General features: G+C 40.9%; 1 protein-coding gene across 1 annotated transcript in view; it reads left to right on the top strand.

The window, feature by feature from the left end:
- Window positions 1–12,799, top strand: part of spg11 (SPG11 vesicle trafficking associated, spatacsin) — a 79,147-nt gene that overhangs the window by 17,228 nt on the left and 49,120 nt on the right. Inside the window, exon 18 of the mRNA XM_062546598.1 lies at window positions 9,967–10,112. Coding sequence (XP_062402582.1) covers window positions 9,967–10,112 — 146 coding nt within the window. The remainder of the gene's footprint in view (window positions 1–9,966; window positions 10,113–12,799) is intronic.

Below are 12,799 nucleotides of genomic sequence, written 5' to 3'. Positions count from 1 at the left end.
ATTCAGAAACGCAGATTATTTAGAATGTTTTACGATACTTTATAGTAGCCTAACTCAGTGCATCTTAATCTGGGGATGTGCAAAAATATGGGAGGGATTGTGAATTAGATTGTTAAACATTAGACTGGATAAACCCAGCCCGATCTCTTGGTGATTGGATTTCGCCCTGCAGCTCAGGCTGGAACCAATCACAAACGGTCTTATTCACCAGGCGTACGTCGATCATTGATCTGATTGGTTGAAGGACTATCCAAGTGTACAGTCATTTGAAGTATACTCATTGATCATGCCTCTTGTGCAGTAGAAATACAGCACAGACTCCCCAGGCTGATATTCAAGCTCAAAAGATTGAGCTTAGTCTGGTGACCGCATGGTTAAAACTGGGAAATTCAGTAGCCTTAGATGTAGACCTACAATTCACAGTGTTAACGTAATGTTTCTAATCTCTACCTACACCTCTTGCAATTATGAGCTGGAAGATGCTGTGCGCCATCTTATTTGATGTGACCAATGTAGATAGATAGATACTTTATTGTAACCTGACTTTCGCCAGATCCTGTAGTTCGCTGTCTGCTTCACACAAGGATCTGGGACTTCTCGATAGGAGATGTATTTATGAAGGCGGGTCCTTGTAAAACATCCTCGCATGTGATTTGATAAACCACTTGCCTGTTATCTTGAATGACGTGCTAGGCTTCTTCAAGCTCTTGCCAAACCCGGTCGGAAGAAGAGTAAAAACATCCTTGCCACCAATAAATGTCTTCAAAACTATTCTCTGTTAATCTTTTAAAGAATGAATACATGGATTAAAGTTTTCCGTCGCTACGACGGATTTCCGTCAACCGGAGGCGCTAGAGGTCAATCGTGAGATTGATGCAGATCCAGGGAGAAAATAATTGGGGGGGGGGGGGGGGGGGTGCGGCGCGATCTCCCTTGCAAGCTGCAGTGATGGTTACACCTCTTGTTGAACCCTGTTTTGTGATAGGCCTGTGTTTTAGCCTATGTTAAAATCTTCGTTGTGCGCAAAATAAATAAATAAATAAATAAATGCGTTCGTACAACTGCGTTGATGAACATTAGGCTTCTACTAGGCTTAGGCTGCTTCTACTAATAATCATCATCATAATGATACAATAATAAACGAAAGAAAGGCCAATTGAAACAGATGAAAGAACAGTCTTGATTTATAGCTTTGGAGCCGCATGCTTAACCCATTAGGCTTTTGTCGGTAACAAGCTTTGCAGAAGTTCAGGAAAGCTGTCGTTTTTTCAGTTTAATTAGTCTATGATTTGGGCTAATTATTCTTCATAAAAGTAAAAGTAAAATGAAAATAAACAGTTGTTTCGCCAGTTGTAATTGTAAGCTAGAATAGCATCAGGACAGAAATCCACGCACTAGCTGCGCAAAGTTCTGCGTTGTTTGCGATGACTTCTTTTCCGCACTTGCTGTGTAGTTCCCCGATCTCATCAAATTAGGCTACGTAGAGGTCGGCAGTGTTGGGGAGCTTAAATATGAATAGTCAAAAAGAACATGGATATAGCCTACTTTCGGTCATTATTAATAGCCTATTAATAGAGTCGGGTGCGCCCGAAACGCAGAGACAGACAACGGAAAAGTGTGTGTCTGCGCCACTATTAGGCTATCCAACTGTTTAGTGTAACTGCTCATTTCTCTAAAAATGATTATAATAAGCCAACAAGGTTAATTTATACAATTCAAAAGGATGCAGTAGGCTATCTATGTCTATACAGTTTGCCTAATTTGTCTTCTTCAAAGAGAAAGTCGTAGGTCCGTTTCCAATAGGCTAAACGAAACTTATATAATAGGAGTCCTATGACTGACGCGTGTTCTTATAAAAACGTCTTGTCTTCCAGTTAATATTCTTGAATGTTTATTGTAACAAACAGCACAGTTCTCATACAATTGACACGACCAACACGGTTAGAAAAACCGTGGAACTTCTAACATTCGTGCCGCACATCACTTTCTTACCCAAAAACTAAAACGTCTTAAAGTGACATGCACCTAATTAAACAACATGTCACCTAATCACACTAAGTAAAGTTACACCAAATTATATCCTGACATCAGAAAACATCAGAATTCTTTAGCATATTACATTTCAAATCAATTATTCCAAATCTTCAATAACAGAGGCCTATCTGACAGTTAACCTATAGCTGTGAGTTTTAGTTGTTTTCATGCATGTCTGATAACAGGTGAGGAATGTTTTGGAGACATACATGTATTTTAGGCATAATGCTGGCCCTAATCTCTGTCTGAAAGTGCGCAGAATTTATGCATTTACATACCAGTATTTAATACATTTTCTCAGGGGTGACAGTGACACCCCCCAACCCCCTTTTTTTTGGGGGGGGGGGGGGGGCAACGGGCTATGGCTGGCCCTCGGAGCACTCTTAATAAGCAACAGTCTGCAGTATTGAATAGCTTGGCCTACTTTAAAATGTGTTACTTGTAAACGGAGGGTACAGTCTGTATGGCCCTATTTTACGCTAAGGCCCTTTGATTTGCATCACTTGCGTGTGTCAATTTTTTTTTTTTTTGGACAAAACATTTTCAGTCAGATGAATTTTTTTCACTTTAATCCATGTGAATACTCGATAGATTCGACAAAACAATGTCAGCACAAGACTCCTCGCTGCGTGCCGCCATTGTTATTTGAATCAAACACTCGCTTCGGCGCTCCTGATTGGTTGCTCATTTTTTGATCACTGGCAGGGGTTTGGATTGCCCTCGCATCCAGACCCTTGTGTGGAGCTCAGCGAAATGCCTCTGGTGGAGCATGGCGGAACTACAAGGGTCTGGCGAGAGTCAGGCTAACTTTATTGATCCCCAAGTGGAAATTCAAGGACCCAGCAGCAGCATCAAGACACCACACACAACATACTCTACAATGTAAACAGGATGATAAAAAGTAGTGGTGGGCCGTTATCGGCGTTAACGTGCTGCGTTATCGTGCAACTCTTATCGGGCGATAAAAAAAATATTGGCGTTAATCTATTCTCAAAGTTGGGCTGGGAGCTGGGTCTATACCACGCAAGCTATGATCACTTTCACCTTGATATCTTAGCGCGAACGCCAATGTTTAAGAGTGCGCCTGAAAAAAGTCTAGGTCGCACTGGTGCACCTGACGCTGCTCGGCTGCTTTCTTTCACAAGTTGTCATTGTAGACTATGCGTGCAACTTTACCAAACAGTAACCAATGATACATCCTCCCAACATGGACGATAAGCTCAGACCCCTCCCGAATGGCACCTGATCGCTCATTCCTAATAGAAGTAACCCCCCTCTCCTTGGCCCGCTTTCTCTCCCTCTCCCTCTCCCTCTCCCTCACTCTCCCGTGCGCGCTCAATGGACACTCGCGAGTCGCGACCCGCCCCTCGACATGCACATTTAATCCAAATAAAACATTCACTATCGTGAAAGCAATGATGCATATAGAAGACGTTAGCTAAATTAATATAAATTCCTGTTAGCATCATTGCTGCAGAAAGTTGATTAAAACTCTTACATTCAAGTCACTCTTGCATGAGTTGGATGATAATCTCAATACCAATGTTTTCCAACTCCAAAACTCGAAAGGAGAAAAAGTATTAGCCCACATTGAAACTCACAGTAAACACACGTGGGGAAACTGAGCAGTCCAACTAGTAAACTATGATAAACTAGCCAACTATGCTAGGCTTTGTTTACATTTTGAGGTTTCAAGCAGACAGCTGAATTAAAGAGGCAGAGTTGTAATATAGTAGGCTGCAATATGCATAAAGTGTGCCGTCATGAATATCAGACATTTCAGTATGTAGAATAGGCTTATATAAATAATTTTGTAAAGAAAAAAATCTTTTATTGTGTTTCAAGCTTTTTCTAGACTTTTTGTTGTTAAAAAATCATTATATGAAAGGACAGCAATAGCGTCAAAGGCGATGCAATGAAAAATGTGGGTGCACCTAAATTTTGCGCTGGTGCACCTAAAATTAATCTAGATTAATCTAGATTAATTTCAAGATTACAGTGAGATTAATCTAGATTAACAAAATTAATCTATGCCCACCTCTAATAAAAAGCAAATCAACAAATCAACATGACTAAAAAGAACAGTAAAATTGCGGGGACCCATAACTATAGCTATCAGTGCGCATCGGAGGTCTTTCACATTGTGTTTTAAGAATGTTTCCCGAAACGAAGCCCGTCTCAATAATGCAGCATGGAGCACTTCCTCACCTTGAATGTCTGAAAGCTGCTGTAGGCTACTCTCACAGTCCATATATTTAGTCTACGGCCGTCTTTCATTTTTTTCGAAAAAGTTAAGAGGATAGCCTATTGTGGGTGAATACAGTAGTCTACGATAGCCTAAATAAGTTTTGGCCATAGTCTTACAGACGGCTGTCGATTTTTAAATGTAGGCTACGTCACTTGCGAAATCGGACATGGCACATAGCCTAATCTGGTTACCTGGATTTAATATAGCAAGTCCATACACTTTGTCCTATATTATATGCTTTTTTTTTTTTTTTAAAGGTTATTTTTTGGGCTTTTTATGCCTTTAATTGGACAGGACAGTAGAGAGAATGACAGGAAGCGAGTGGGAGAGAGAGCTGGGGTGGGATCCGGAAAGGACCACGGGGCGGGAGTCGAACCCGGGTCGCCGGCGTGCGGTGCAGGTGCCCCAGCCAGTTGCGCCACGGCTGGGGCCTATTATATGCTTTTAAAATGAAATTATAATCCAGAGTAGGCCTGTCACGACGCACATAGCATAAGGTTACGGGCGGATATGAGCATAAGGTTACGGGCGGATATGAGCAACATTGAAGGCCTCGGTTGACTTAAGATAAACGGGCAGAATGCCTGTTTACAAACTACGTCAAACATGCAATAATCTAACAAATGAAAAAACACATGAATTATGAATACACACTGTATTGTGTCACAAATTAAGCAATGAGTTTGTGGCCACCTAGCGCGCAACTTACGCGCTGAGGTGAAGGCCCGACTCTTACTAATTAACACTAAGCTTCCTAAAGCACAAACAAACACCCCCCCCCCCAAAGCTCAGTGTCCATAAGTCCAAACAATAAGCATAAGAATCAGACAGTCCAAAACGACAACGAAACGACAAACGACACGAAAAAACAATGTTTATCTCACAGTTTGTTGAGTAGTCATTCCAACACTAATGTGCAACGCAATTAGGCTGGGTGAACCCTGCCTGAACTTCCGGGGAATTCGAATTTCACCCGGCAGCTCAGGTGGACACCAGCAGATGTATTTGCGCTGTTTACTGCCAGAATATTTGGCTCCAATCAGAAACGGCCATACTCTAGTCCTGGCACGCTATTGGCCGGTGACGCGTCGAAAACGAAACTTAAGATACGCAAAGTGCAGTAGAAACAAAGCGCAGCCTCGCCAGACTAAATGTTCAATCTTAAAAGATTGAGTTTAGTATGGTGAAAACCAGACTACAACGCAATCTCAGCTTTCGCGTTCGTTAGCTGTATTCCAATGAGAAAAATCCACGAGAAAAAGGAAAGGGTCACGACGATGCAGCATACAGGAATCTTCTAACCACGTAACTTTGTTGAGCTGGCTGCATACATGTAACAATAGCCACAGCGCACTCTCCCCGCGCCTCCATTTAAACTAAGGGCAAACCCATTCATTGTACCCAAAACGCGCATCCATCTGTCAGCTGACATGAAATTTACTTAGATGGCATATGAAAAGTCAAAATGAAGAGACATATTTTCATTTAAGCAACGTTTATGCAACCATGTAAAAAGGTGATTTTTGGCAACCTTTACAAATGTGCTGCGTTGAAGCATTGGGGGAGTCAGTTTAGGTTACAGACATAGCTGTGTGCGTTTTCAGGGAAGAATGTGTTCTGAATATGTTCCACAAATAGGTTATCAAAGAAAAAAACTGAAATACATATTTTCAAAGCGGCATCTTACAGAGGGCCATTAAAACTTCAGCAATAGGTTTTTATCTCTTCTGTGACTTATAATTGGCCCCCCTTTATTTATTAATATAAAAAAACAGACCTCCTTCTTGTCCCCCCCAGTGCTAACTACGTTCCTATGCGCCTGGTGTTACAGATCAAAATCACTCCGGTACCACGCACTGCCCGATAAGGTGCAGGTAGATTGCAGGATTGTGTAAATATAACAAAAAAGAAATTGCTCTACCGCACACTGACTTTTACTCACATTTATTTACTCACTCGCACAAGGCGTCCTCAGGTTTGCTCAGGTGTTACGGATCACTCCCAAAATCATGTCTGTCTGACCTTCCCTGAAAATTTCGTCGAAATCCATCCATTACTTTTTTAGTTATCTTGCTGACAGACAGACAGAGAGACAAACAAACAAACTGACAAACGCCGGTCCCCGATGAAAACATAACCTCCTTGGCGGAGGTAAAAAGAGAAAAGTAAACATAGTGATATAAGAGTTATAGCAGCAGTGCAAGGATAAGTTTGATAGGATGAAGGTTTTAGCCATTGGTCAATTGTGAAGTTAGAGTATGGTGAGACAAAATAAAATGTGGTGCATTTCTAAGCAGGTAAGCGGGATAACTATATTGGCGCAGTAATATCCTCACTCTTGCACTTTCAGTTTCACTTTGGAGTGAGGATATTACTGCGCAGAGTCCGAGTGCTCCCAATATTATTCCGCCACACAGTATAGTTATCCCTTTTACCTGCTTAGAAATGCACCACGTTTTATTTTGTCTCACCATACTTGGTCGTGTGACTACTCGTGTAACTGTATTTTAATAGGGAAAACATGGAGGTGTTTGGTCACTTCTAACTTCATCTCTGTTTGGATCCTAATGAATGCATTGGGCTAGCTAAGTGCTATCAAAGTTGCGCCGCGCGCCAGAGCCAGTGAGTGTACGCATTGAAACGTGAGAGGTATGTATCAACTCGTCTTAATTAAGCGAATAACATAGTTATATGAAAAAACGGTGAAGTGTTCCTTTAAAGATCTCCAGATACGTTTTTTACGCCTATATGCTCGGCCGTTTACTATAGACAAAAGTTGGTATTATGTTTCCTGGATCTTTACATTCAGGCATTCAAATGAAATTAATTTTTTTCTCCATTTGCCTATCAGAGTATGATGCTTGCATGAGGGAAACATCCCTAAACAATAACACAATTGCTGTTGTTTTCAGAAGTATTTCTCATGCAATCATGCAAAAGCAATGAACTATTGTAAATATATCTTACATTAGTAAAGCAGGCCTCTGATGTGCATAGGACATTTTCACAAACTAGCACTTTAAGCACTTTAGCACTTTAAATATTGACTGCTTTGAAGTGAAAGTGCATGTCTAACAATATAGCACAATAATAATTGTGGTAATGATAATCATAATGATGATTTTATGTGGGGTGGAGTTATAGGCCTACGTGTAGGTTGGCCCCATGACCCCAAAGTCTCAAAGCCTACGGTGGCTAGCAGGTCTGTGTATTTGTGTCGAGATAAATCCCCGCCCCACGGCTATTTTGTTCCGTATTTTATTTTCTCAAGCAAGCAAGTACATAGCCACTAGGTAGTGAATGTCCGACAGATATGCATAAACACATTAAAGCAAAATTGCACATAAAAAGATGATTCATTTCAATGAGTCATAAGGCATGAATATTAATACAACTCTGTCACTGGACTTTCTGAGGAACAGAATTCAATCAGTCAAGGTGAATGCTTCATCATGCCCTTTGACTCTCAACACTGGTGCTTCACAAGCCTATCTCCTCTTCCTTTCTCCATCTATACTAATTGATATTTCCCCAACTCAATATATATTCAGATATGCAGATGACACCACCATCAGTGACCTCATAAGTGACAATAATGAGTCTCAATACAGCAAAAAGGTGAACTGCGCTGTATAATGTTGCAGTAACAACAAACTCCATCTCAACACCTCAGAAATTAAGGAGATAGTTGTGGATTTAAGGAGGATGCCTAACACCAATGCCCCACTTAATACATGTGAGCCCATAACCTTAACAGACTCCTTTAAAGAGAAACTATGCAGGATTAAGTTTCGGTTTCGTTTTTCATTTTCGCTCGTTTTATGCTTGCATATTTCTCTGCAGAGCTTCCCCGACAGCTTTAGCGTGTATATTTATACATATATAGGCTATAAATAAATGTATAAATTGCGGTTCTTCTTGTTCTTTATGCGTCTCAGCCTTACAGATGTAAACAGGGAACGATCGTCTCCTGAACAAACTGCAAGGTTGCAATAGCGGATAGGGACACTGGGGGCGGGAGGAAATATTACTGTTTTCGATAAAACTGGTCAGTCAAGCAAAACAACGATTTCTAAGCGATTTTATGACTATGAAAAAGTTGCACGGGGTCTCTTTGAATGTATTGGCTCGTACATCAGCAACAATCTAAAATGGCAAATAAACACCACTCACATAATCAAAAAGGCACAACAAAGACTCTACTTCAACTCTACTGTTGGTGCATTTCTTTAAATCCATCCATCCATCACTGTCTGGCATAGGAGCTCAGACAGTTGCACCAGAGAGGGTTAAAGCGGAGTGAGAGGGGCAAATGTTCGACCATTTCCGCGTTCTGTTTTCGCAAAGGGGAGGGGGCGAAATCCCCCTTTAAGCAGACCTAGATAGTGACGTTACATTTGAACTGAACTGCTTGCCAATCTGACAGAGATCGATATCCCACTACGACGTCTTTGCGACACGCCTCTTTAAGCAGACAGAAACTGCTCGAATTTTGCTTCCATAGAGATGCATTATGTTGCTCTATCTTGTCAGTAATGAAGGATCTTTGGTTGCACCAAAAGATAATTAGAGAGAGTTGTCATCAAAGCATCTACTTGTAACAAAATTAGTTGTGGCCTTCCACTGAGCTAGGGGTGTGCAGCAAAGCAATTATTGCCTCCGCCAAGGAGGTTATGTTTTCATCGGGGGCCGGCGTTTGTTTGTCTGTTTGTTAGCAAGATAACTCAAAAAGTAATGGATGGATTTTGATGAAATTGTCAGGGAAGGTCAGACATGACCCAAGGAAGAAACGATTAAATTGGGAGTGATCCGTAACATTGTCAGGATTCCAGAGCCATTTATATGTTTTGCTTAGTGGTGTAATGGCATTGTATGGCCACGTGGTGGCGATCTGAATAGCTTAGTTTAGGTTCAAATGTATGACAACCTAGGAAGAACAATACAGGCGGAGGTCTGCGCTCTCTTAGTGCTTTTCTAGTTTGTATTTGTAATTGTATATTTTGTGTTATACCGGTATTCAAATTCTTTGTATCTGTATTTGTATTCGGATAGAACCCGTTAGTTTTTAAATTAAATTAGCAAATTACTACAGAAATGATAGAATGTCTGCTCTAATATGTTATATAGATATATAGCGGAGAAAATAAGTATTGAACACATCAACATGTTTTTCACTAAGTATACTTCTAGTGAGGCTATTGTAATGAAGTTTTCACCAAACATTAATATAGTAATCCACACATATACTTTATTACACATAACTTCAATATATTTTTATATACTTTTTTTTAATTGGGTGTATTGCCTAATTAATATAGTTGTATGTAGTTAATGCTAATGTCCGGTGAAAATGAAGGAAAATATTAATGTTTCGGATAACCCTATATTTCATCACAAGATATAGCCTGAAAGTGGGAGCCAACAATTGATGGACATACATGGATTTGAAAACCTTAAGGATGCATGCATAGGATAGCCAGTTGCTTGAGCCGCCAATAACTGACATTGCTTTCAAGGAACAAAATTGGATTATTTTACAATACAGATGTAAATATTTGCATGCAAATCAGAGAATGGATGGACAACTCTTATAAAAATGGATTGGCTTTAGTGAACTAGGAGAGATTTCAACTGTGACTGTGATGTTTGGGTTGATTGAATTTCATTTTGTTGTAAACCACCAGAACCAGAGAGGGTGTTTGAGGGCAGCTTGACTAGTGCCCGTGTCCTCATCCCCGGCAGCCAGGGCAGTGTAAGCAGCATGCTGCTTGAGGGTCACAGCCCTCTGGCTCTATCAACAATTATGTTTGCCCCAGGCAGCATAGACCAGGTTGGGTCTTTTTATGTCTTTCTATGTTGGTCTTATTGTCTGTCATTCCCTGTTAATTTGTCTTTTTTTGTTATTGTCAATATTGTCATTAAGGGAATAGAGATGGGGCCAAAATTATTAGCCCCCTTGTGAAACCAGACATAATCTTTTGCTCTTTTGTGATCATATAAACTATGCACATTTTTGGAAATGTTCATTTTCATGTATAATCAAAGGCTGCATGCCCACAGAGTTTGATGATATTTTTTTACTCATTCTCTGATTTGTGACAAGAAAAGGAAAAAATGACAAGTTAAAAATTATTAGCCCCCAGACTATTAATAGTCAATAGTGTTCCCTTTCTTTGCTTCAACTGACAACTTCTTTAGATTATCTTTTACTAGGTTGGCACATATCTCTTTATAGACACTCTTTAGCTCCAGCTCGTCCAAACGGCATGGTTTTCACACACACTCTTGCTTTAAGCACATGCCACAGATTCTCAATGGGGTTGAAGTCTGGTCTCTGTGTAGGCCACTCTAGGACCTTGACTTTGTGTTTTGGACCACTTTTCATAAATTCTTTGGGTCAGTATCATGCTGAAAGACCTGGTGGCGACCTAATCCTAGACCAAGAGCAGACGTCTTGATGTTATCCCTCAAAATGTCAACATAATCTTTCTTTTTCATGATCCCATGCACTCAAACAAGGCTCTCTGTGCCTGAGACAGCAGAACAGCCCCATAACATGATGCTCCCACCACCATGCTTCACTGTGGGAACTGTATTTTTATGGTTGTAGGCCTTCCCTTTTTTCGCGAAACATACAGTAGGCAATATCCATGTGCCCAAACAGCTCCAGTTTAGTCTCATCAGACCAAAGGACAGTTTTCCAAAACTCATTTTTAGTTCAGTTCAGTTCAGTCTGACTTTGAAGTGTCCCTTTTGGAGTGTTTTTTTTTCTCGGCCAATGACTTTGGAGGCCTCCACAATAAAAAGTGCTCACTACTGTCTTCCTCAAGACTTCAACCCCAGAGGTCTCAAGGTCAGCAACTATCATTCTGGCAGATGTATGGGGATGCTTGCTATCATCCCTGACGATTTTTCTCTCTAGAAATTGAGATATTTAGCATTTTCATCCACACCTAGGTTTGTTATGCACAAACTTGGAACTCTTTGTACTTTGTAATGATGCCTTGCATAGCAGTTCAAGAGACTGTGAAGCATCTAGAAATTACAGTACAGTATCTGAGGTCCAGACTGATTTCTTTCATCTTCAGCATGCCTATAAAGGCAGTCCCCTCTCAGACAGGTGATCAAGGAACAGGCCTATGGGCACTTGGAGTCTTTAGGTAAACAATCAATGCTGAATGGATGTGCAGGTGTTGTCTGGGCACTTACTGACTGCAAAGGTGTGGCTTGAAACGTGACAGGTTGGTCGTGTGTGTTTAAAAGCAAAAAAAAAAAAAAAACACGTGGGGGCTAATAATTTTGACCACTCCACTAATCACACAATTTGAGATTAAGCATTTCTAATGACAACATTAACACCCCAGAATGCACCAGATACTACATAATAGCACTGGTGAATGTTTGAATTATAACATTTTATCAGGGATGGAAATTTTAGGGAGAATGAGTAATGTTCCAAAATGTCAGGGGGGCTAATTATTTTGGCCTCAACTGTAACTGGATTGGACAGCATGGCTGTTGGATGGAGTTTTGATATGACTGTGGAGCCATTCCTGACCAAGGCCTGGGAAAATAGTGAATTTGGTCAGCCCATATTGAGCTGGAATCTCTCTGATAGAAGTTTCTCTGTAGTCAGCATAGGCAAATTTGCTTCTTCCTCAGCACCTCTATCCTGTGGTGTCCCGCAAGGATCCATTCTTGCGCCCATCCTCTTTGCCCTATACCGTATGCTCCCTTTAGGCTCCATCTTCAGAAAAGATGGTATCTCTTCACTGCTATGCAGATGACACCCACATTGACCTTCCCCTGAAAGGTCAAGATTCCTTAATAACTCTTCTAGACGGTCTTGATGATGTCAAAGCCTGGATGGTCTCTCTTTTAATTTGAACAACGAAACTGAAGTCCTCATATTAGGACCCAGTGGAAATTGCACCCAGGGTAGATAGACATAGACCCCCTGAGGCCCTATGTAAAGCCATCTGTAAAGAGCCTGGGTGTTATCATGGACGGAGGTCTTACATTTGACAAACAGGTCAAGTCCGTAGTCAAAACTGGTTTCCTCCAGTTAAGAAACTAAGAATCAAGACTTTTGGACTTTGAAAAGGTAATCCATGCCTTCATAACATCCAGACTGGAATACTGTAACTCCCTATTATGTTGGTCTCAGCCAGGCCTCACAACAACACAACAACCTTTAATCGTTTGAATGGCAAAGCCCCCAGCTATCTCTCTGATCTTCTACATAAATACTCCCCTGTAAGAAATCTTAGATCTTCTGATCTATTTCTGCTGACTGTTCCCAAAGCCAAATTTAAATGTACTGTAGAGGAGACCATGTTTTGCTGCTACTGCCCCAAAACTCTGGACCCTCCCCCCGCCCCCACACACACACACATTAGACTCGCCCCTAGACAAATCCCATCTCAAAAGCTCATCTCTACTCTTTGGTTTTTTAATCAGTTTAAGCCCCCGTACCCCACCCCACACACATGCACACCATAGTCTAGATTTTAAATG

This window comes from Sardina pilchardus, chromosome 10 (genome assembly GCF_963854185.1).
Source record: "Sardina pilchardus chromosome 10, fSarPil1.1, whole genome shotgun sequence".
NCBI lineage: Eukaryota > Metazoa > Chordata > Actinopteri > Clupeiformes > Clupeidae > Sardina > Sardina pilchardus.
The sequence above is the reverse complement of the archived record's forward strand: the minus strand, read 5'-3'. Positions and strand labels throughout refer to the sequence as shown.